Below are 24,701 nucleotides of genomic sequence, written 5' to 3'. Positions count from 1 at the left end.
GAAGCGGCGAGCGCGAGCAGTGCGGAACTTTCATATTTTGTTGCATGAATAGCTGGGCTTTTACATATATTTTCAAAGTCCCTACAAGAACGTTTCTCCCGGGGCTGGTCGGGGCTGGTCGGGGCTGGGGGACCGACTCCCGCTGGCTGTAGGGGCCGCCATGGGCGCCAGAGGGCGCTCGTCCCTTGCTGCCGCGGAGTGCTCGCGCTGGGACTAGGGGAGCTGCAAGCCGCAAAGCCGCAATTCCACATGGGAAAGCGTAGGAATTCAGGCCCTCAAAGATTATGGGGTTTGCTCCCAAACTCCCAGTGCACCTGGCTGGGAAAAAGCTCTTTCTGACTCCACCCATTCAGGCCTCTGCCCAGAGGCTGCTGATGCCCTGATACCTCCCCCCCATCCCGCACTCACCCCAGTTCCTTAACCGCCACCCTCCACCCTTTGAGACCAAGACTGCCAACTCCTTTATCAATCTGGGTGCCTTGCCATGTGCAGCAGAGAGCAGGCAGACGTGTGCTCGTAGGACGCACAGAGGAAGGGAAGGTAGGCACTCACAAGTCGGTGGGGAGCGGGTACTGCCCGCACTCTTTCACAGGCAGCACGAAATAGGGGACCCGGGGTGCCAGGCCCGTCTTGTCTCGATAGTACTCTCGATGCTGCTGTGCCACCTGCAGCTCGACCAAGGAAAAGACGCCCAAGTATTAAATGTGCGCAAGAGACCTCGGGCAATCCACAGTGGCTGGTGGCCAGCTGTAACTAAGGGCACTGCCACCCCCTCTCCCTGATGCCCCTGGAGGAGTCCCCAGAGTTCCTGGGGCCCCTGCTCAACTGCTAACCAGCTGAGTGTCGTCCTTGAGCCTTGGTCCCTCTTCTGTCTAATGCTGCGGAGGGTGGGTGAGAGAAGGATTGTGAAAGCCCAGCTTAGCAAGTGTGTGCTTGCTCCTCCCTTCCCTCCCTCACTCCCCTGACGGGGCAGGGCTCCGATCCTGGCCATGTGAGAACCAAGGTGGAGGAAAAGACTTTCCCCATCCCACCAGCTCCTCAGAGTCTGTTGGCATCACCCTGGTCCTCTCCCTAGGGGAAGCAGCCTCACTCATATGCGCTCTCTGCCCTGGGCACCAGGAGGCCCCCGTGTCCTTGGAATCAGGGTGGAAGAGATGTTTGCAAGGGAAGGTGGCAGAGCGGGCGGGAGAGGGAGGCTTCCAGGGACACAGCAGATAATGCACCTACAGAGAGCCCAGAGGCTCACCCCACCTGGCCCAGGTGAGCCTTGTCCCCATGGAGTTGTGTGAGCTCTGTGCACCTGTGGTTCCGTCCTCCCCATGCATCGTGGCAAGCCATTCTGGGATACCAGATGCAGGGGAGGCTCTAAGACCCGGAGGAGCACAACAAGCACCACAGGGTGGGGGCACGCCTCCTCCTCCCTCCTCTCTTCCCCAGAGGGCAGTTGGGGTCCATTCTGGGGCTGAGGTGGACTCAGGATCTTCTCTCAGAGGCACTGTGGAGCAGGGAGATGTCAGGTGGGTGCCAGGGTCCAGGGGGTAAATGCAGTTGAGAGTGGTCTTGGGGCTGGGCTTGGGGTAGGGGGCTTTCGTGGGGCCTTTGCTTATGTGCAAATCAGCACATGGGGCCTTTTACTGAGGTGGAAGGGGAGCTGAGGCCATGGGGCCAACGGGCTGCAGGAACATCTCCGAAGGCTCCTCAGCTCCCTGGCAGTGGAGCAAACAAGGATGGCAGCCCCCAGTGCCTAGGCAGTGCTAGGGGAGACCAGGGAATCAGAGACCCAAGGCCCAAGCCCTCTCCCCACTCACCCTAAGCCAAACCCTCCAGGTTCCCTGCAGCCTCAGGGGCTCTGATGCAGCAAAGAAGGACCATCTGGAAGGTAGGAGGTTCTCTCCCCTGACCCCCAGCCGTCGCCACCTCCCTAGAGCACAGGGCGGGCAGGGAGGGGAGGCGGCGGCCCTGCCCCAGGCAGCCCACCTGGTAGAAGCGCGCAAGTGCTGCAGCACGGTCACTGTCCAGGTTGAAGCGGGTGTAGCTGGGGGCGCGCAGCCAGCGGTCCCAGGTGTTTGACTGGTTACTCAGCACCAGGTTGGGGTCGGGGGAAAAGAGGGTCGGGAAGTGGCCTCCTTTGCTGTAGGGCGTGTGGCTCTTCTCCATGGTTGTGTGGCGGCGGTCCTGGAAGTACTTGAGAGTGGTACTGCCGTAGGTGGAGCCAAAGGAGAAGGCCGCGCTGGGAACGTGGCCTTGGTACCTGTGAGGGCAGGAGTCAGGGCGCAGAAGAAAGGTCCATGAGGGGGGTCCAAGGCAGCACCCAGAGAGGCCCTTACAACCTGGGGTGAGGTCAGTGGGCCCCGTCGACTAGTTCTGGGCCTTGCAAGGCTTTCTAAGATGCACCAACCAGCTCCAGTCTCTGGGGGAAAGACAAACGGAATAAACTCCGGGGCCTTTTCCTTCCCTCAAAGGTCTCGTCATCTCTTCAGACCAGGGGCTTACACAGGGGTCAGAACTCTGGGTTCCAGTCCTGATGCCTTCAGCCAGGCTGAAGTTAAAGTCACTCTCCCTCAACGGTTCTCTGTTTACTTGGGGCTGGCCTGAAGATGCTGAGGCGCTCCTCCAGCTCTGGCCTTCTGTGCTTACTTAATGAAAGGGTAGAGAAAATATAAGAAGCAGTTGGGAGGGGCACAGTCGTTAAAACGTGACCAGTGTTGGATTTATTATGGCTGAGGTCCGGACCCAATGCCACAGCCTAACTCCCAACACTGCTGTATCACCAGGTGCTACTGAGAAAGGTCTAGAAAGCCTCTAGGGACCTCTGTCACTCTGCCACCAAGGAGTCCCAGAGGGAGGGGCAGGAGACTGGCAAGCGGAAGCCCCTGGAGATACAGAGAGCACAAGCAGACATGGGCACTCTCAGGAGCCCTGGTTAAATGTGACTCACGCGGAGGGCCAAAGATTCGTCTTGGCAAAGCAAGGGGAGTGAGTCAGCGACATCCAAAGAGCATGAACATCAGACTTTTGGCAAGAGCAAAGCTTCTGAGATCAGCACAACCCTAAGACGTCCCATTCGCTCCTCTCCCTCTTGACCCTGGGGCCTCTGTCTCCATGATGCTATTAAAATCGCTCTTGGGAATTTAAAGCCCAGCCCCAAGTTACTGATGACCTTTCTACTGCTAAATCCAGTGGGCACAGTCACACTTTCATCTTACTTACCCTCCCTGCAGTGCTGGACGGTCTCGACCTTCCCTCTATTGAAACACTTCTCTTGATTTTAATTGCAACGTTCTCTCACTTCCTGTTGTTTTACTCCTATGTCTTTGACCATTCCTTCTCTGTCTCTTCTCATGACTTTATCCTCTACCCACCTCTTAAGTATTGCTGTTCCTCTGTAATATGTCCTAGGCCAGTGGCAATGCCACCCAGTCTTCCTGGGAGATGGCGTCCAGCCATGGCCTCAACCACTGCCTGGATGCAGATGGCCCCTGGCCCCTGGTCTACATCTCAGGCCCAGGACTTCCCTCCAGGCTTCAGAGTAACATCTATGATTGCATAGAGACATCTCCCTTGGAATGTCCCCCAGGCATTCTCTTCGCATCTCCAACTTTCCCGACACTCGATTCCCCATAGTCGTGAAGAACACTCTCCAGCCATCTCTTTAGTTTCCTTGGCTGCTCAAGCAAAATACCATGCAATGGATCAGCTTAAGCTATGGGTATTTATTAGCTCACAGTTTTGAGGCTAAAAGAAAGTCCGAATCAAGGCAACATCACGGCAGTGCCTTCCTCCCAAAGATTGGGGTTCTGGGGCTGGCTGCTGGCAATCCTTAGCCCTTGGTTCCTCTGTCACATGGCAATGCATATGGTGGCTCTCTTGCTTCTCCTTTCTCTTCCAGTTTCTGTTGACCTTTGGCTTCTTGGTTCCCATGGCATTCTGTCTGAATTTCATTCTGCTTATGAAAGACTCCAGGAATAGGATTAAGACTCATCCTGGTTGAGGTGGGACACACCTTAACTGATGTAACCTCATCGAAAGGCCCTACTTCCAATGGGTCCGCACCCACGGGACTGGATTAAGTTTAAGGACATGGTTTTTTTGGGTACAAACATACATTACACCGTCCAAGTCAGAACTTGGGCATCCATCTCCCTCAGCTTCATCCTTCACATCCAAGTCCTGTAGTGCCAGCCCCCAGGTGACTAAGCCCCAGTCACCATCAGCTTTTACCTGGACTATGGAAGCAGTCTGCACCTGTATCCCTGCCCTCCCCCCCCAATCCATCATTCATCACACTTCAGCCAGATCAAACTTTCTAAAGTCAAACTCCTTAACACAGATTCAAGGCTTCCCATGATCTGACCCTTGCCTGCCCCTCCCACTTCATCAGCCATCAGCTTCCCTGCACACCCATTGTAAAGTTATCTGACTCTAACTGCTGTGTGTGTGTGTGTGTGTGTGTGTGTGTGTGTGTGTGTCCTGGATCCTTGCTCTGTGCCTCCTGCCATCAGGAATGCCAAATCAGTCCACCCCACTCTTGCCAAACCCTGTTCTTTGCTTCCTAATACCAATTGGCCCTTCAAACTTGTCCAAATATCACTTCTTTTAAGAAACCTTTCCTTGACATCTCTCCTAGGTCTATGTGGGTCCCACTCTCTGCTAATGTTGCACCCTAGAATCACCTCTGTCAGACACATATCACTCTGCCCCGCTATGGTCTCTTTACATCTTTGTCCCCTTCACTAGACCATGCTTGACAAGGGCAGCCTGATCATATGGTGTTCATCCTTGTACCCGTTACTAGTACTGGGTCTCACATGGATTCAGGGTCTTTTCACCCCTCACTGGGGCCTCCACCTAGCCACAGCCCATGGTTTTTCCTCTTGACTTCCCTGCTGCCCTTGGTAACACCGTGCTTGTGGTCCTAAGCTTCTCCACCTGCCTTGGACCCTCGTGGCTTCCTCGCTGTTGACCATGTCTGCTGCCCTGGAAGCAAGGGGATCTCCTGAGAGTTCCTTGTGCTCTATATGAACTTAATACAAATGTAAATTCCATACCACAAGAATTCGAAGTCAAGCAATAGGGAGATTTTACTTGTCTTGATACCTCCTTCCATGTGGCAGGAGTCCACACTGGAGCTCTCTGGCCTCTTTCTGGTCCCGCACTGGAGGTGGAAGAACATCTGGTTGGGTGAGTTTGAGGGGAAAAAACTGGGCTTGAGGCAGCCCACCCCTCCTTCCTCCTTCTCCTTAGCAGCAAGGAAGTGCCCACTGCTCCTCCATGCCCTCAGTTTTGGGGAGGGGAACCTGCCCCGATCCAGCCCTCCCTGTGGCTGGGTGGGAATGTGCGTCTCCTTCTGGGGTTCAGTATCAGCCTCACTCTCTGGCAATAGCTTTCGCTCTACCATCTCAATTCTAAAGTGGTTCATCGGGTGTGGCCAAGCCCAACAATAAGAGAAAAAACAACAGGATGAAAAACTAAGAAAGACTGTCTACAACACTCTGCAGGAAAAAGAGTGTGACCCAAGAATACAAACGTGATCATTCAGGTATGAAAGCAACTGCCAGTCCTTCCCCAGCATGAAATAACGCAGGAAACAAAGCTCCCATCAGCTCTTCTTGAAAATAGTGTTCAGTGACAAAATCTTGCCAACCCAGAGATGATTCAAAATTTAAAAATTAAAAAATACTTAGTAATAATGTAGGACTGATGCTAGAATGACAGAGCTTCAAATCTGTTTAAGGGCAGAACTAGGAATAGCAACTAGGTGAAGGCTGCTTGCAGAATAGAATGTAAATGTTATAAAACCTGTCAAAGTAAAAATAATTTAAGCAACAAAAATTGCGGGGTGGGTGGAAGGGAGATGGGAGTGCTTTTATTAACAATCGCTTTCATCCACGCCATCTAAAATTGAAACATATTGTTTTAAAAAAAACCATAATGACTCCAATCCTTTAACAGTTTTTATAGTTCTTGTTCCCTCCACTCACCCACTTCTTTTTCCATTACAGGAATCTTTTAGGAACTAATACCTCTAGTGATGAATTAACAGGTATCTAAAGTCAAGTGATATTTCCATTTCACTTCAATTTCTTCTTCAATTTCCAGTAAGATTAAATTCCATGCTTTTCATTTTAAAATAGAAAATACTGTAGGATCATATTTTTACAAAATTCCCTCCATCCGTCTTTCTACCTATCCATTGCAGTTTCCTGGGGCTGCCATAACAAATTCCCCAGTTATATGAACTGGGTGGCCTAAATCAAGAGACCTGCTCTTGGTTAGTTAATGGAGGCTGGAAGTTCAAAGTCAAGTCTCAGCAGGGTGGTGTTCCTGCCGGGGGCTCTGGTGGACAAGTCCTGTGCCCTTTGTAGCTTCTGGTGTTGGCCCGCAATCCATGCATTCCATCACAGGCAGCCGCATCACCCGGGGCGCCCTTCCCATGTCTGCATGTCCACATGTCATCTTCTCATAAGGACACCAGCCATGTTGGATGAAGGGTCCGCCCCAGCTGGCATGGCCTCATCTTTACTCTATTACACTTACAAGTATGGCCACAGTCACCGGCACCGGGGGTCCGGACTTCAGTGTTTATCTTTCTGGGGGGCATAATTCAACCCATCACACCATCTGTCCATCCGCCCATCCATCTGGCCTTTGCTCGGAATATACATGCAGAGGAGCCAGGAATAAAAGTCACCGCCGTTAACCCACTGGGTGTTTGGAATTGGGGTGACTGCTGCTTTCTTCTTTGTTCATGCATCATTTTTTTAACAGTTTTAAAATATACTTTTCTGAGAACTTTTCTGTGTGCTGGCCCAGTGCTTGATGCAAAAGTCTAGGAAGCCCAGACGCCCCCGTCTCCCTCAGCACTTACTGAGTCCCAGCGGGGGTGTGTGGGGACCTGGACAAGCAGTTCCAGACTGTGACAGGCAAGGCTCTAGTGCTATTAAATGCAAATAAATGCAAAGGAGGGGCGGTTTGTCCCCGTGGGTTGCTTTGGTGGCACTTTGGGAAGGAGATTCCATGGTGAGGTGTGCTTTGGAGAGGACCTCGGTGAGGGGGTGGGCTGCAGGCCTGGCTCTCTTACCCCGCTCATCTTCTAGACGTGGTGCTGCCCTAGGGTCTACTTCTCTTCTCCAAGGACCCACCCCTCTGACAGAGCTCACCCACGGCTGACTTCCCAGGCTGCCCAGACCAGTGTCTCCAGCCTCAACCACTCTCCCCGGTGCAGATGCAGGACACAGCTGCCCACCCCACCAAAAACCAGCCTGCTCTTCCTTCTGGGTTCCCCTGCCCTGGTTAGCAATCACCCCAGTCCCCATTTCCCCTGAACTGGGAACTGGGAACTGCATGCATCTCCCTTTGCTGTCACCCTTCATGCACAGCCCAGCCTATGCTTCCCCATTAGCGGATCCCCCACTCCTGCCCTCCTCCATCCCACTGCTACCAGCTTGGACAGCCTCAAATCTCCTACAGCCAGTTCCACCCCTGCCAGCCCCTTGTCCCCTTGATCCTGGAACAATCTCTGCTGAATACAAGGGTTTATCATCTTTAGATCCGCTCAGACCCAAGTTCGCTCATCTCCTCTAAGAACTGGTATTTGCCTTTATCAGCACCACCCAGTACTTGGCACATAACAAGTGCTCAGTCAGGGTTCAAGTGCTCTGTCAGGGTTCAGGAGGAGTGGGATGCCCAGAAGCTTGGGGGACCCAATGCCCTGAGCACTGGCTTTAAAGGGACCTGGCTCTGAGCTGCAGACTGTGGGCCACACACCCTTCACCCCCACGGAAGCATCTGGGCTCCTCTGTAGGAAGGGAGCTATAGAAATGTGACATGCTGCTGCTGTGATTCTTCCCTTAGCCACCCCCAAGCTCTCCGCCATCCTCCTCTGCTTCTCCACCTTCTCTGAATGCCAAGATATTTGCATCCCAATAGAAGCCCTCTCCTCCACATCCTTCCTAAGGTTCTGCCTGGATGCTGGCAGGCGTGTGCACACACGTGGGTATGCATGCATGTGCAGACATTTATTTAGCACACTGCTGACATGCCTTGGCATGGTGGGTCTGTGTCCCCTGGAGGCACCTGCATTTGTGTGCCTTGGGCCTAACCCCTTGCAGCAGCACAGTATGGCCTGACTCTAAGCCTCCGTTCTTGTTGATCTTATAATGGGTCGAGGTGGAGCGCAGCAGTGGGGAATAGCAGGTCTTCAAACAGGGCATCGCGCGGTGCCTTATGGCAGAATCTGCCGTGAGAGCAGGTGCGGTCACGGCTCCTTGGTGGACCTCATCTGTCCCCCTGCCCCCCTGCCCCAATACACCCTGAGCCAGGAGACAGAGAGCCGCTGGCTCCCTGAACAGCCAACCCAGAGATCAAAGGCCCGTCGTGGGATTCTGTCATGTACAGGGAGCAGTCCCTTCTCTGTTTCTTAATAGCTCACATTAAAATTAATTACCATGAGCCATCGGGGATCCCATGAGCAGCCTCATTAACTAATTGACTTGTCACTATTCAGCACATCCTCATTCCACAGTGTGTCCTTTTCTCCACAATACTTCCTACTGACTACAGTTCTGATCAGATCCTTTACCCCAGGCAAAAACCTATAAGGGCTCCCTGTTGCCTCCCAAATTAAGAATAAGCTGAGCCAGGCACTCCCAACCTCACTTTGCAGTCTTATCATCGGCTTTTCCTAGCTCAGCTTTTCTGCTCCAGCCAAAGTAGGCCATTTGCTGCTCTGAAAACATATTCTGCCTCTCTCTCTGCCCGGGGCCTTTTTTCCTAGCCATTTCTTCCATCCCAAAGGCTTCTCGCTCCTCTCCTTCATCTCCCCAACACATGACTCTCTCTGTCCTTCAAGGTACACTTCAAATATCCCCTTTTCAACGATCCGTTTCTGACTCTGTCCCATCATTGAACTTGTCACTGCTCCTGGTCCCTCCTGTAGGTTTCAGCCTATATTCTGCTCTATTGGAATTGCCTGAGCCCTTAGAACAGTCTTTCTTTCTGGAGTATGAGCTCCTGGGGGGCAGCGGGGGAACATTCTGTACTCACAGGTGCAGCCTTAGCATCCCTAGCCCAAATAAACATTTGTTGTGTTGAATTGCTGAATGGAGGCACATTTTAAAGGGCTGATGATTCTTCTGGAGAGAAAGAAGGTCCATGTTGGAGGTCCCTGTCTTTAGTATTGCTCTCCCAGTTCTGCAGGCTTGGGGGAGAGGCATCAGTGACCTGGCTGAACTGGGAAGCTAGCCAAGAGGTGATGTCCAGGGAAGAGGTATGGGGCTGGCCTTGGGGCAGAACCCCCAGGAGAAGGATGAGAGGATGCCATGAGCCGTGACTCCTCCAGAAGAGCAGATAAAGCAACCGAGGAAGGCAGGTGAGTGGCTGGAGGCCTCCCAGTGCCTGGAGAGGAACATGGGCTGCTTCCTGGTGGGGAGGAGGGATCAGGGTTGGCCGGAAAGGGCAGGACCTGGAGGTAGAAGGGTAGGTGGGGCTCTTGAATTTACTTTCTGCTTCTGTATTTTGGGCTCTGATCCTTCAGACAGACAGTGGTTGACTACTGGGCCTCAGGCTGACCTCTCAGCATGGTGGGGGGAGGTGGACAAGGAGAGTGGCACCCCAGGAAGACCCCCACGGGACCCCCTCTTTAAATGCTTAGAAATCAGGCCCAGATCTGCCTGCTTAACAGTGGCCAGCTCTCCACTGCACAGGGCTGCAGAGATTCTTAGACAAGCGGCCCTCGTGCCTGGTTGTACCTTAGACTCACTTTAGAGCTTCCAAAATTCCTGATTCCCCAGACCCACCCCTAACCAATTAAATCAGAATCCCTGGAGGGCAACTGAACATGGTTGTTTTTAAAGCACCTAAGACATTCTAATTCCAATATCTGGCACACAAGGTCTCCTGCAGCCTTCTGGGCAGGTGGCCTTAGCTTTAACCTCTAGCACAGAGTGCTTCACTGACCTCTCTTGGGGGTGGCACCTCTAGTGCCAGGGCTGGGGCTGACCTGGAAGGGGCTTCAGGAATGCAAGAAGAGCTGGGAGATCACAACTGCCAAAACCTGCCTTGCTTGCCACCTGCTCACACATCTGTGGAAAATGCAACACAGCCTCTGAGGGTAGAGAAAGCTGGCAGGTTCAGGGAGTGGCGAGCCACAGGCAGCCTGTAAAGGCTCTTCTGGCTCAAGGGAACCAACTGCTAACTTTTCAGGAATCTGTGAGCCTGTTGTTAAACAAGCCATGATTAAAAATTAAAGTATATAAAGTCACAATTATGTAAATTATACTAAAAACAGCACTACATGCTCAAAATGCATCATGTGGAAATACTAGCAGTCAATGAGAGGGAGGGGTAAAGGGTATGGTGTGTATGAATTTTCTCCATTTTCTTTTTATTTCTTTTTCTGGAGTGATGCGAATGTTCTAAAAAATTATCATGGTGATGAATATACTACTATGTGATGATATTGTGAGCCATCAGTTGTACACCGTGTATGAAATGTTTGTATGTTAAGAATGTTCGTGTTAGTATGTTGCTATTTTAACTTTCTTTTTGTGTAACATATATTGTATGTTGTTTTAGCAATAAAAAAATCTGTCTATAGTTTTCGCAATGTGACTGTGTGATTGTGAAAACCTTGTGTCTGATGCTTCTTTTATCTACCTTATGGACAGATGAGTAAAACATATGGATTAAAAATAAATAAATAATGGGGGAACAAATGTTAAAATAAATTTAGTAGATTGAAATGCTAGTGATCAATGAAACGGAGGGGTAAGGGATATGGTATGTATGTATTTTTTTCTGTTTTCTTTTTATTTCTGTTTCTGAATTGATGCAAATGTTCTAAGAAATGATCATGATGAATATACAACTATGTGATGATATTGTGAATTACTGATTATATACATAGAATGGAATGATCATATGGTAAGTATGTGTGTGTTTGTATGTTGGTACGTTTAATAAATAAAATAAATTTTAAAAAAGTCCAAGTCCACAAATACAAAAAATTAAAAAAAAAACGCATCATGTCCTAATTGTTTTACATTTTACTACCTTCTATGCTCTTGAGGCTATTTACATCTATCATATCTGAATGATAGAAATACCACATAATGGTGTGTGCTACTCTGTGCATCTCTTCCCAACTCCAAGTACAGGGAGGCCCTGTTGGTAGCTTGAAACTGGCCACAGTGGGAGTGTTTACACCAAGGAAAATGGCAAAGGCTATGAAGAACTGCTCTTTACTCTAGAAAGCTGGTTGTTACACATTTATAGCACAGCACTTGATGTGCATGCCTGTTCTATGGGAGAGCTGCAGAAACGGACACAACCACCTTTGTGGGACCACTCTCTGGACAAAGGCTCATAAAGTGCGCTGATTTTAGGGTCCTGATGCCAGGCAGATGGAGGTAGGAGCTAGAATGCGAGGTTGCTCCTCACTCCTAGAGGACAGCCTCATCCCCTGAGCAGGCTGGTGAGCACAGCTGGGCAGGCGCTGCAGGCATCAGGGGCAGCGTTCTGGGCATAGATGAAGGAAGATGCCATGGCAGGGCCTTGGACTCAGAGCCTGGTGGGAGAGCAAAAGCAATGCCACCCAGGTCTGACTTGCAAGCAACAGAGGCAGACTCCCCCTGACTCAGTCTTAGCCCTTAAAAAGTCTTACAATCCTGGGGTGTCTAACCCAAGGGTTCCCTGCCCAATGCAGGGCATCATATTCTCTGCAGTGCCTAGAATCAGGTCTCCAGCACAGCAGGGATCTAACTAATGGGGAACAGCTAACAACAATTAAGTGCTAGACTTTGCATATTAATCGATTTAAGCCTTTTTTAACTTGCAGTCTGTTATCCCCATTTAAGAGATTAGGCGAGTAAGGTACAGAGAGATAACTTGTCCCAGGTCACCCAGCTAGCAAATGATAGATTCAAACCCAGGTAGTGTGGCTGCAGAGTCCAACTCTTAATATATAAACTCCACTCTTTCCCTGTGAAGCAGCACTTTGGGCAGGAGCAGGGTGGGGGTGGGGTCGTGCACGGGGAAGGGGCTAGTGGGGGACGGAGGGAGAGAGTTTAGATGGCGGAAGAGTCCAGGTGTGGAAGGCACAAGGACCTGGCTCAGCAACTAACTTGCTGAACAAACAGCCCAGCTCTGCCATTACAAGCATGGGGTTCAGGCAAGACCCCCCAGATCTCAATGCTCCCCTGCCTGGAACAGGAGGGAGCTGGGCTAGATATCTCCAAGGTCCTTACCAGTGGGAAAATTCTCTGCCTCTATGAATAAAATTGGTAAGGAGGGTGATCGGAGCATCAGAGAGATTGGCTGTGCTTAAAATCCTGTGATTAAGGTTTGAAAAGATGCACAAAAATAATAATTATCCAAGCATGGCTGGGAACCTCGGGTTCTTTCATCAAGTTAACAAAATTGCCAAAGGTGGCATTTAGAAACATGAACCACCCCAATTCTTCTCTTGCCGATGGAATCTGTAAAGAGAGTGTATGCCATCCAGAAAGATTCAGATACAGGTTTGGCGGCTCAAACCAGCGTGATCCAGGCTTGAAGCGTTATTTGCAATTCGCTTCACAGGACAGGGCGTTCAAGGGCGAATGCAGACAAGTGGCAAGGATAGAGAAGCATCCCAGGAATTGTTTCTGAAACAAGCAGCCCCCTGTGCCAGGAGGGCAGGGGAACCACGGTGAGGGTTTTATGGAAGAACCAGGTCTTGCTTCATGAGCAGTAAATGGCAAGGAGGTCAGGCAGGAGAAGGAGTTTCAGCTGGAGACTGTGTGTGTGTGTGTGTGTGTGTGGCATAAGGAAAAAAAAAATCAACATACAAAACCAAACCTCATGAAAAAAAAAAGCACTACTTTTTGGATAGTGTAAAAGCACTACTATCCAAGGCTGCAAAGATGGTTTGAACTAAAGTGTTTTTGTTCACACCAGACTTTCGGAAGCCCCCGGAGGGCAGCCAGCCATGTGACTGTCTTCCCAGAGTCTTAAACACAGCACCTGGCACTCCCAGGCATTCAGCACATCTTATCAAAAGAACACCCAAATGAATGCAAGAATAAATATGAAAATACTAAGTCATCTTTTCTAACACAGCGCTTGGCTTCAGAAAACTACCATGACCTGGTAAATGAGCTTCATCAGAAGGGAACCACAGCAGCTTGTGAGCTTTCCAAGGTCCAGAGACAGGCCCTGTCCACAATGGGCTGGGTTAGCACTATAGCAGCAGCAGCCCCTAGTTTCTGCCTCTGGATGCACAGTCTCCAATGATGATTTTTTTTTTGGAGGGGTGGGGTGGGGGTGGGGCAGGCACCGGGAAATGAACCCGGGTCTCCGGCATGGCAGGCAAGAATTCTACCTGCTGAGCCACTGTTACACTGCCCTCCAATGATGATTTTTAAAGTGAAGGTCCCTCAACGTCTCCCTCATTCTGCTTCAAAATAATCCAAATTTCATGCAAAATTTACTCTTTGTGGCTTTTTCTTCTTCATCTGCCATCTGTTTAGCTTGCGGGACAGAGCTTATGCCTGCAGAACTCTCAGGATATTCATTTGATTCATCCATCCGTGATCTATCCAGGCATCCATTTCTCCATTCTGTACAGATTAGCTGATTCCAGCCAGGTTGCTTCTTAGAATCCCAACCCTGCCCAGAGCAACTGCAGTTGCCGGGAAGGAGAGATAAGACCAACTATATCCTGGAAGAGGAGGCTGGGAGTGGAAATCTCAGGGACTTTGGAGGTAAGGGCCTAAGAATGGAAGGGAATGGTCAGAGTTGCATCTTAGACATTTGGACTTTGAAAATATCCAGGGATAGAAAAGACAGGTTTGGCCCTGCCTCTGAAAATGCTAAAGACAAGGCAGCGCTGTCTGCTGGGAAGTTTTCAAAGTCAAAATTCCATGAGGATTAAGTGAGACCTGTAAGAGAACACACCCCAAGGTCCCCAGACAGCACCCACTGTGAAACAGTAACTACTGCTCATCTTACTTTGCCACATTCTGCCAGCAGGGGCCCACCTGGCCCCTTGAGCCAACCAATGCTAATCCTGCATGAATCCTGGTGCTCCAAACCGGGCTGGGACCTGAAGAATCTGCCTCTTTCACAAGGACTGCTGGCCCTTTCACTGTGAGCTCGTTTGTCTGCCTGTGCGTTTCCAAACCCCAAACCCCATGCCCACTGGAAAGAGGTCATGTCGCCCCCTACTCAACTCAACCCATCCTTGTCCCCGAGTTCGCCAGGGGCCATTTCCTACGAGGCGGAACCTGGACAGCTCTGGTGCTTGCGTTCCCCTCTGCCTGCTCTGTGAGCGTGCAAACCCCAGTGAGGCCACCCAAACGGGTGACAAACCGGCACTCCGGGAACTCCAAAGGGCGCGGGGACGGAGTTTGGAGACATGTGGAGGTGAGGAGGTTTCGCCGCTCCTCAGGAGCCCTGGTCTGCAGGTTCGGGTGGGGTCTTACCCGGGCATGAGGCCGGGGGGCACATAGGCTGCATTGAACTCGGTCAGGAGGGTGCCCGCGCTGCGAGAGGCCATGGTGGGTGCTGCGAGCTCGCCGTGGGCCCCCACGCGCCTGCGCTCCCTGCCCGGAGGTCAACAGCCCGCGGTCTCCCGGCAACCGCGCGCCTGGCAACCCGCCACCGCAGGGGCGCAGGCTCCTCACCATCCCCTTTTCCAGGGCAGCCCCACCGGGAAAATCCGGGAAGATGCCTACCCATGTCCAAGAGCTTTCCTGCGTCATCCCGCAGATCTTCGTTCGCACTCAAGCCTCGATGCTTAAGTTCATAAATGAACCTATCTCGGCTTTTCTGCCTGCCCTGGAGGTGGAAGGCGCAGAAGCGGTGGGGACGGTGGAGACTTGGCCGAGAGGCCCCCACAGGGTCCGTTTTCCCGCCGCTGGACCGGGAAGTGATCGGCCGGGAGCTATGCGCGGGAACGGAGCGGCCGGGCCCTCACTTTGGAAACCGCCCAGAAAGAAAGGGGCCCCCACTCCCCACGCAGGCGCCCCAGGGGCCATGTCTCCCCAAGGCTGCAAGGCCGCGCCCCAATTTCTCAGGGGCTCTGGGAGGGGCCTCCGAAGTGTGCCCCAGCACACGCACACGTGCACACAAACACACACAGAGTTCTGGGCAAACGTGTGGGACCTTCCTTCCAACTATTCCATGTGATTTGCTATATAAGTAAGGGGCAAAAAGAGAGCCATGCAAAGCCCTGGGAGTGTGATCTACATTTGACCCGAATTCTCTAGGGTGGTCCAGAGAATCACCAAGGTCCCCCCAGGTTTGCTCTGTAATACCCACTCCCTACTGTAAGTTTGGCACCTCCACCTGGAGATCCCCCCAGGGCACCCTCAGCTGGCCCTGGGGGTGGGGAGCGGGGAGGCTGGGCCAGTGTGAGGGTCACCTGGGGATCTGAGTATTTAATTGGCTGGTGGAGGAGGGGACACTGCCAAGGTCCCCCACTCAGTTGCTCCCCTTGCAGCAGTTCTGGTGTTAATTGGCTCTGCGGTTTCCAGCTGTCCCTCACCATCGTTCTGCCCTGCCGGATGGGAGAGCCCAGACAAGCGTTAGCCTCACAGTTTGACTCTGTAAATGGCAGCTGATAACGACCACAGAAGCTAATGAGCCCACAGGCTGCTGCTGCAACCAGAATTCCCCCGAAGACTCTTTCTCTGACAGATAACGATGAAAACCCCCGATTTCATCGTTATCTGAGAGGCATGAGAAGCTGAAAAACAGGGGTGGGGAGGAGCTGGAGCTGGGGGTAAATGAATGGTGGTAAGCTCAGTGGAAGGAATTTCCCCCCATCCTTTAAAATCCAGTCAGATCTGCACTTTTCTAAATTCCCCCCGCGGAGCATGCCAGCTCAGGAGCCGCTGCTGCAGGAAGGCTTTCCTAACTGCCCCCACGTTGGCCACCTCCCCCCTCCCCACCCACCCATGGCCTCTGAACTGTCCCTTTCCTGGCACCCATCATCACCCTGTGGTCCATCTGTGTTCTTGTCCACCTGTTTCTGCTGCTTTGGAGCCTCTTATGGTCAGATTCATCCCAGAGTCCCCAGCACCTGGCACCAGAAAGACTTCAGTACATGTTTGGTGAATAAATTACATACGAAGAGTAACCCAAATGGCCAGTAGAGTGGAGAATAAAAAGTGGGATATGGCTTAGGTTTCAAAAGGGTCTGGTGGGTGACTGGCCCCTGAGAGGTCCACACTGGCTCGGCTCGGGTGTGCTCTGTGCTGGCACAGATATGGAAACTGAGGCTCAGAAAAACTCAATTCTTGTCTAGGGCAGGTGCATGGGGTTTTCTTTTCTTTCTTTTTTTTTTTTATTAACAGAAAGAAAAAAAAAAGAAATTAACACAACATTTAGAAATCATACCATTCTACATATGCACTCAGTAATTCTTAACATCATCACATAGATGCATGATCATCATTTCTTAGTACATTTGCATCGGTTTAGAGGAACTAGCAACACAACAGAAAAAGATATAAAATGTTAATATAGAGAAAAGAAATAAAAGTAGTAATAATAGTAAAAAAAAAAACAAAACCCTATAGCTCAGATGCAGCTTCATTCAGTGTTTTAACATGATTACTTTACAATTAGGTATTATTGTGCTGTCCATTTTTGAGTTTTTGTATCTAGTCCTGTTGCACAGTCTGTATCCCTTCAGCTTCAATTACCCATTATCTTACCCTGTTTCTAACTCCTGCTGGACTCTGTTACCAATGACATATTTCAAGTTTATTCTCAAATGTCCGTTCACATCAGTGGGACCATACAGTATTTGTCCTTTAGTTTTTAGCTGGACTCACTCAGCATAATATTCTCTAGGTCCATCCATGTTATTACATGCTTCATAAGTTTATCTTGTCTTAAAGCTGCATAATATTCCATCGTATGTATATACCACAGTTTGTTTAGCCATTCTTCTGTTGATGGACATTTTGGCTGTTTCCATCTCTTTGCAATTGTAAATAACGCTGCTATAAACATTGGTGTGCAAATGTTCGTTTGTGTCTTTGCCCTTAAGTCCTTTGAGTAGATACCCAGCAACGGTATTGCTGGGTCGTATGGCAATTCTATATTCAGCTTTTTGAGGAACCGCCAAACTGCCTTCCTCAGTGGTTGCACCATTTGACATTCCCACCAACAGTGGATAAGTGTGCCTCTTTCTCCACATCCTCTCCAGCACTTGTCATTTTCTGTTTTGTTGATAATGGCCATTCTGGTGGGTGTGAGATGACATCTCATTGTGGTTTTGATTTGCATTTCTCTAATGGCCAGGGACATTGAGCATCTCTTCATGTGCCTCTTGGCCATCCGTATTTCCTCTTCTGGTAGGTGTCTGTTCAAGTCTTTTTCCCATTTTGTAATTGGGTTGGCTGTCTTTTTGTTGTTGAGTTGAACAATCTCTTTATAAATTCTGGATACTAGACCTTTATCTGATATGTCATTTCCAAATATTATCTCCCATTGTGTAGGCTGTCTTTCTACTTTCTTGATGAAGTTCTTTGATGCACAAAAGTGTTTAATTTTGAGGAGCTCCCATTTCTTTCTTTCTTTCTTCAGTGCTCTTGCTTTAGGTTTAAGGTCCATAAAACCACCTCCAGTTGTAAGATTCATAAGATATCTCCCTACATTTTCCTCTAACTGATTTATGGTCCTAGACCTAATGTTTAGATCTTTGATCCATTTTGAGTTAACTTTTGTATAACGTGTGATACGGGTCTTCTTTCATTCTTTTACATATGGATATCCAGTTCTCTAGGCACCATTTATTGAAGAGACTGTTCTGTCCCAGGTGAGTTGGCTTGACTGTCTTATCAAAGATCAAATGTCCATAGATGAGAGGGTCTATATCTGAGCACTCTATTCGATTCCATTGGTCGATATATCTATCTTTATGCCAATACCATGCTGTTTTGACCACTGTGGCTTCATAATATGCCTTAAAGTCTGGCATCGCGAGACCTCCAGCTTCGTTTTTTTTCCTCAAGATGTTTTTAGCAATTCGGGGCACCCTGCCCTTCCAAATAAATTTGCTTATTGGTTTTTCTAATTCTGAAAAATAAGTTGTTGGGATTTTGATTGGTATTGCATTGAATCTGTAGATCAGTTTAGGTAGGATTGACATCTTAATTATATTTAGTCTTCCAATCCATGAACACGGTATGCCCTTCCATCTATTTGCATGGGCTTTTCTTAATGATGCTCAAGTCTGCAGGAAACCTTCAGGGAGACCCTCCAGAGAGGCCATGGAGAAGATGGGGTGTGCTGTCTGTCAGTGCCTCACAGCCTTAAATGACACCACCTAATGACAACTCGGACAGAAAGTTCTAGAGAATGTCATTATTTTTTAAGAAACATTAAATTTGCCTGGTTTTTTAAAAATTAGACATTCACTTCTATTTATTAAATACAATATTCTAGAAATATTCTTTAATTCAATATGGTTAGATAAAAGTGAGAAAAGAGAGCAGAAAGTGGGAAAGGAAAGAGAGAATAAGAAAAAGAATACAAAAGGAAAGAGAAAAAGGGCAAAGAAGCAAGGAAACAACTAGAAGGGGGAACAGGGCTCTCATCACATCCTACAGCTCACTTCCCCTAGCGGCACCCCATTCTCCAGCCTCCACTTCCAAGGCAGTGATCCCAGGGCAGAGAGTGAGGCCCTGGTCTTTGTGAGGGGGCTGGAGGAGGAACATTCCATTATCTCTTAGAACCCTAAGCACTTGGGCTCCCATTTCTGAGTGACTAGCCCCTGCGCACAGCCTTGAGGCTGCCTGGCTGATCCTGAAGCATGGGCTGGGGCGGCCTCAGCTGGGATCTCTACCTGGCACAGGGCAAAGGGATCCATCAGGCCCCTGAACTTTGTGGGCACCAGCAGCCCCACCTGGCTGATTTGACTGTGAGGCAGGGACCACCCAGAAAATGCCAGGGGCACAGGGCAGCCTCCTGAGCACAATGACCATGAAGCCCCCACGCACCCCAAGCTCAGGCCCCCTCCTGGTGGCAGAAGAGCCTGCCCAGTAGCCAGCAGGGAGGCAGAACCTGGGGCCGGGGTGGGGGCGGGGGTAGGGGGGGAGACACCTGAAGCGGGGCAGGGCTGGAGCTGGGAGAAGGCAGCTACTGAATAATGAATTCCGACTTGGAGTCTGCACTCCCAGGCTGCATGCTGGGTGCACAGCGCGCGCGCGCATACACACACACACACACACACACACACACACACACACACACGCACACACACGCACGCACACGCTGGGCTGGCAGCTTGGAGGGACGGCAGCTGGCAGGGCTGTGGGGTCTGTGTGAGTGGCTGGATTGCTTTGGTCCTGTGGGCAGCAGCCAGGTGGGTGCCCAGCGAAGGAGGCGGCGCCAAGGCGTGTGAAGCACGCTGCACCAGGCTCGTTCCTTCCCTGGTGGCCACTGCCCAGCAGTGCCCAGGCTTTCAGCTCCAGCATGGCCCTGCTCGTCCACCTCAAGACCGTCACAGAGCTCCGAGGCCGGGGTGACCGGATCGCCAAAGTGACTTTTCGAGGTAGGCAAGGAGGACCCCAGCTCAGAGAGCTGGGCCGGCCCAGGTTCTGGAAGCGGACAGGGAGAAGGCGGGAGGATGGATGGGAAAAGTTCTCAGCAGGGTCCGGACCAGTGAAGCTTTTCCTGGTAGCCACTTGCCCCTGTCCCGACTGGCCATTCTGGTTTCTTGAATCTGAAGGGTCTCCAGGTTTCCATGGCAGCATCTGTGACAACCTCTCCTTGTGCTTGCCAATGTGCCAGGGCCCCCGGGAGGATGAAGTGTCCCCTGCCAAGAGTCCACCCCCTGGGCTCAGGGGTGCCAGGACGGAGGGGTCCCAGCCCTGCAGAACCTCCCAGACCCTTCCTCCTCTTTCCCTCCCTCCCTCCCAGAGACTGGTTTCCTTTGGAGCCTGGCAATCCAAAGGTGGCTCCTAGAAAGCAGGGCAGCTGCTGGCGCTCTGGTCCCCAGCCCAAAGGGGATACTGTTGGCTTCTCTCAGACTGATCCCTGACCCGGGAGCCCCGCTGGCCTCTCCTCTGAGTTCTCTTCCTGTCCTTCTTCCCATGTGTGCATTCAAGCAACCATATATCATGACCTACTATGTGCCAGGGCTGAAAATACACAGCCAGGCCCTGCCCTCCAGGAGCCCATGGGCTGCGGCGAAGGAGCATTCGTGAGCAGATGAGTGTGTCAGGGGGTGTAATACAGCGGGGATGGGAAAAGGGGAGCACAGGGGCTACAGGAGCAGTGCCCCAACCCAAGCTGGCATAAGGGTGATCGGAGAAAGCTTCCAGGAGGAGGAGACATCTCAAATGTGGGACCAGTGGGAGGGAGGAAGGTGAGGAGGTGAGCAAAGAGCAGGCAGAGTGACCTGTTTGCCTTGAGGCTAGGAGAGTAGTTGACGGGTGGGACCCGGAACAGCTCAGTGAGGCTGGAGGCTGAGGCAGGTGCAGGAGCTGAGGCCGGAAAGCCAGGCAGAGCCGAGGCGGCGAGGCTGGACTTCTCCCTCAGGACAGCAGGGAGCCCCTGGAGGGAAAGGAGGGGCTGGGCCAGGATTATTTCTGCCTTTACAGCCTACTTCTACTTTGCTGCCTGGCCACAGCCCACCCCTCCGTGCCAGGGTAGGCATCCCTGGCAGCCTTCATCAAGGCCAGGACACTCCTTACTAGACATGCTCCTTCTCCCCAGGAAGTGTGGGATAGGGTCAAGGAGATTGCTGAGAGCACCCCACCATATTAAAGAGTGAAGTGCACATCTGGGCCCAGCTGGTCAGAAGGGACAGGTGGGGCTCAGCATCCTGTCCCCCCACCCCCTGCCCTGCCTTTGCCTGGAACGTGAGCAGGTGCCCCAGGCATGCACACCACCCCCTCAGTGGGGCCAGCTCTGCGTGTGAGGCCTGGCGGAGGCGGGGTGGGGGGGCTCACACTGCAACCTTTTGTTCCCAGGGACATGCAGGGGTGGAGGTGATGGCTCTGCTGCAGGCAGGCCGCCTGTTGCTTCCCACATCAGCCCAGTGACTGTGTTTTCTGCAGCACGCTGGAGCTCTGCCTGCCACCTGCCAGCTGCCTTTAGAAAAAGCAACTGGACCCTTTTATTGGTGAAACATGTTCTTGGGTTCCACAGACAGCACAATGCTTAGCTGTTTAAGCTACAGGTCACTCTGTGGCTGCAGCTATTACAGGTCAGCCAGAGGCTGCACAAGTCCAGTCCCATTCTGCAGGCAGAGAAACCGACGCATGGTCCACAAGATCCATATAGAGTGGATGACACATGGTGGCCCCAGTTCTCAGCACCTCACCCCAGCCCTGCTTGCTCGATCCTGCAAGCTCTTTTATCTGCTACTAGGTTCAACTGGGGGTGGGTGTCCTGTCTTACCTGATACTCTCCTCAAATCCTAGCTGGCATTCCAACCTCAGTTGAGCACCCAGGGATTAGCCTATTTGCAAATGGCACCCTCGGAACTGGGTGAGAAATCGACTTCCAGGCTCAGTATTTGCAGGAGGTGGCTATAGGCAGAGCTCCTGGGGTGGGGGTTGGGCAGCAGGAAGAGGCAGATGCCAAGCAGGTTTCCAGAAAGAGTTCTTTATAACAACCAGAGCTGCTGAACCATTCATTGGCTGCATGCAGCAGGTGACAACTAGAGGCACCCTCAAAGACCAACACTAACAGTAATTCAGAAGGAACTGGCCACTCTAGAATGTTCCCCAGCATCACCTGACACAGTAGTTATTAGTATTGACTGCAGCAAACAAGCTGCAGGAAGAAATGGGAAACTGGTGAGAAGACAAAGGGAGGTGCTGGCCCCAAGCTCCCCAAGTCCCTTGAGGACAGTTCAGTACCTGGTTGGGTGAGGGAGCTCTTGGTGAGTTGTGACCATTGTCAGTGGCCCCAGGTAGCTGGCTGAAATACAGCTTGACTTTCTGTGCCCTGCCATCCAGGACACTTAGGAAAGATCCCTACCAGGCCGTGGTGGAGAAAGCTCCAGTTAGGGAGTCAGACACCCTTGGCCCTACCTACCACTTACTTTACCTCTCTGACCCTCAGTCTCCTCATCTGTAAAAAGGTATGGTGATAACACCCTCCTCTCCAGGTTGCTGCAGTGAGACAATAGGTATGGAAGAATCTGAGGAAAAAAGCATTCATGGTGTGCTTATGATTCCCTTTGAGGACAGCTGCTGGCTCCTGAGCTTTCCCTCCAGCCCAGCTCCCTTCTTCTGTGAGTCTGGAGCAAGCAGAGAGGGCCCCCTAGGAGATATGAAGGGGAGAGGCACCAACGGTGGGGGGAGGAGTGCATCTTCATGCTGCCTGAATGACTGCAAAACTGCCTCGTGCAAAGGTGCTGCTGGAAATATGCTAAAGAACTGGCATGCAAGTGCTTTCCCTGAATTGTGAGCCTCCCACCTGGATGGGTAACAGAAAACTGCATCTCCTCAACCCCCACCGTGGGGCCTGGGCCTTCCCCTCCCACCCCATTTCTTTTTAATTTTTATAATGGAAAACCTCAAACATATACAAGAATAAGCAGAGTAATGCAAAAACCCCGGGTGCCTCCATGTAGCTTTAAAAAAAAAAAAATTAATGGCCAACTGCGTTTCCTCTGTACCCCATTCTACCCCCCCATCTCAAATTATTTTGACGCAAATCCCAAGCATCATACATTTTCATCCATAACTATTCGGCAGATATGTAACCAGCGATAACTCTTTCAAAAATAACCATATGCTATGCTCACCCTCCGAAAGTGGACAGTAATTCCTTGAGACCATCAAACATGCAGTGATCAAATTTCTAATTGTCTCCTAAATGTCATCAATTTTCCCCCCAATTTATCAAAAGCTACATTTTAACGTCTTTTATGGGTTCATTTCATTTTAGATCAAATTAAATCACACGTTAATCCTCCCTTCACTCCTTCCGCTGGTCCAGGTGCTCAGCGGCCACTGAGGTGCCCGGCGCTTTCGGGGGCTGGGAAGGGAGCAGTGGAGGAGGCATGCACGGGCCTGCCCCTGGGGGGGGGGGGGGCGCAGAGCCCAGGTGGTCGCCAGGGTGAAGCTGCCACGGGAGGGGTGGGCGTCCACGTAGCTGGTGGACCAGGCCGGGGTCCTCCAGGCCGCCCCGGGAGGGACCGTCAGAGTTGATTAGGAAAAGAGGAGGAAGGGCATGTGTGAAGGGAGGCAGGGGAGGCCAGCAGCCAGGCGCTGCAGGAAGCTGCCCACCTGGGACTGCAGAGCCCCCTAGATGAAGGACAGGTAGGTGGGCAGGCCGGGGAGGACTGTTTACTGAGCAGAGGAGGTGGGGCCACATTCAAGCTGAGCCTTGAGAGTTCGTAGTATTTTGACAAGGAGGAAACTCAGGAAATGGGGCAGGAGAGGGGAGGGGAGGAGGCTGGAAGGGGCAGCGTGTCCTTAGTGTCCTCAGTGTCGCATGATGGGGCCTGGACTTTGCTTTTTAGCTGTAGTGGAGGTGCCAAAGGAGACTGGGGCACCAAGATCTGGTTTTAGAAAGAACACTCAGGGGTCAGGACTACAGGCAGGGAGCCCAGGGAGGAAGCTTGGGTGGTAGTACAAGCAGGGGTCTGGGAGCCCCAGCAGCGGGGGCAGTGTGGCCTTGGAGAGGGTGGCAAACCAACGTCTGGAGGGCGTTAGCAGCCTTACAGTGAGGGGAGGGTGGTAACGGGGGGCCTCTGAAGCTCCTACTCCGTGTACTTGAGCGGACGGTGAGGCCACTGAGGGAGGCAGGGAGCTTCCACTGAAGAGCAGGGTTGGGGCGCGGGTGGGAGCACCCAGAGGATGGACTTGCTCTGCCCCAGGGGAAAACTCCAAGTGGTGCCCAGTAGAAGGGTTGAGGCCCAGGGGGTTAGGAATCCAGGTGGTACATGAAGGTTTAGGAGAAGGTGTGATATATCTGAGTTGCAAAAGAGGATCAAAAGAGAAAGGTGCCATCTGCGAAAGGCTCTGCAAACTGGAACATGCTGTACAGATGTAAGGAGGGTCCCGATTATCACAGGTCTACTTGGGCTGCAGCCTTCTGGGATTGGGGAGATAGGAGTGGAGTAGATTACGTCCCTTGGGGACCCTATGGACAGGGGATTTGGAGGGCAAGGCCTTGGCTGATCCTCACTTGGACTCCTGCCAGGGGATGACATTCTGAATTCTGCCAGACATGGAGATGACAGGGTGAAAACACCTGGAGCCATCCAGGTAGGCTCATTTAAGTTAGGCACCTTGGCTGGCTCCCTGACACAGAGTCTAGCACAGACAGGCCTGAAATAAAAGGTGGAGAAAGGAGCACTGCCTGCAAGTATAGCAGGAGCAGCCGATCTGTTAGCAGGGATCACTGCAGCAACAAGGGGCCACTCTGACTGCAACCCCCTATTGAAACAGCACCAGGCAATGACTAGGATCAGTTCAGGCAAAGGTCTTCTAAGACAGGGAATATATGATCATGTTCATCTTTGGCCCCTTGTTTGCTTCCTGGACTGATCCACCCCTACTCACTGGCTCAGCTCTTTGTTTCAATTTACTTTACTTTTTCAAAGAAGAAGAGTTCATTTGCTTAGTAGGAGGTCAATTTTTTTCTTGCTGGCTTTTTTTTTTCTCAAAGCCAAATTCCTAGGACCAGTTACCAAGTTAGTACTCTGCACAGCTTATGGATCACTAGGACCACAAGCTCCTCCA

The 24,701-nt window shown here is 51.3% G+C and overlaps 2 protein-coding genes across 4 annotated transcripts in view; one reads left to right on the top strand and one right to left on the bottom strand.

Moving 5' to 3' along the window:
- Nucleotides 1-24,701, bottom strand: part of CIMIP2C (ciliary microtubule inner protein 2C) — a 33,462-nt gene that overhangs the window by 1,607 nt on the left and 7,154 nt on the right. Inside the window, exons 1-3 of one of the 2 annotated variants that reach the window (XM_077152352.1) lie at nt 14,463-14,585; nt 1,978-2,251; nt 553-665 (exon numbers count right to left, since the gene is read on the bottom strand). In XM_077152352.1, coding sequence (XP_077008467.1) covers nt 553-665; nt 1,978-2,251; nt 14,463-14,536 — 461 coding nt within the window. In that variant the 5' untranslated portion in view covers nt 14,537-14,585. Of the gene's footprint in view, nt 1-552; nt 666-1,977; nt 2,252-14,462; nt 14,586-24,701 lie in introns of those variants that run through there. The other variant, XM_077152351.1, reaches the window with a different exon arrangement.
- OTOF (otoferlin) overlaps nt 19,468-24,701 on the top strand; it is a 101,513-nt gene continuing 96,279 nt past the window's right edge. For both annotated transcript variants that reach the window (XM_077152345.1, XM_077152344.1), the window contains exon 1: nt 19,468-19,546. In XM_077152345.1, coding sequence (XP_077008460.1) covers nt 19,468-19,546 — 79 coding nt within the window. The remainder of the gene's footprint in view (nt 19,547-24,701) is intronic.

This window comes from Tamandua tetradactyla, chromosome 3 (genome assembly GCF_023851605.1).
Source record: "Tamandua tetradactyla isolate mTamTet1 chromosome 3, mTamTet1.pri, whole genome shotgun sequence".
Classification (NCBI taxonomy): domain Eukaryota; kingdom Metazoa; phylum Chordata; class Mammalia; order Pilosa; family Myrmecophagidae; genus Tamandua; species Tamandua tetradactyla.
This window is presented reverse-complemented; position numbering and strand designations above follow the sequence as displayed.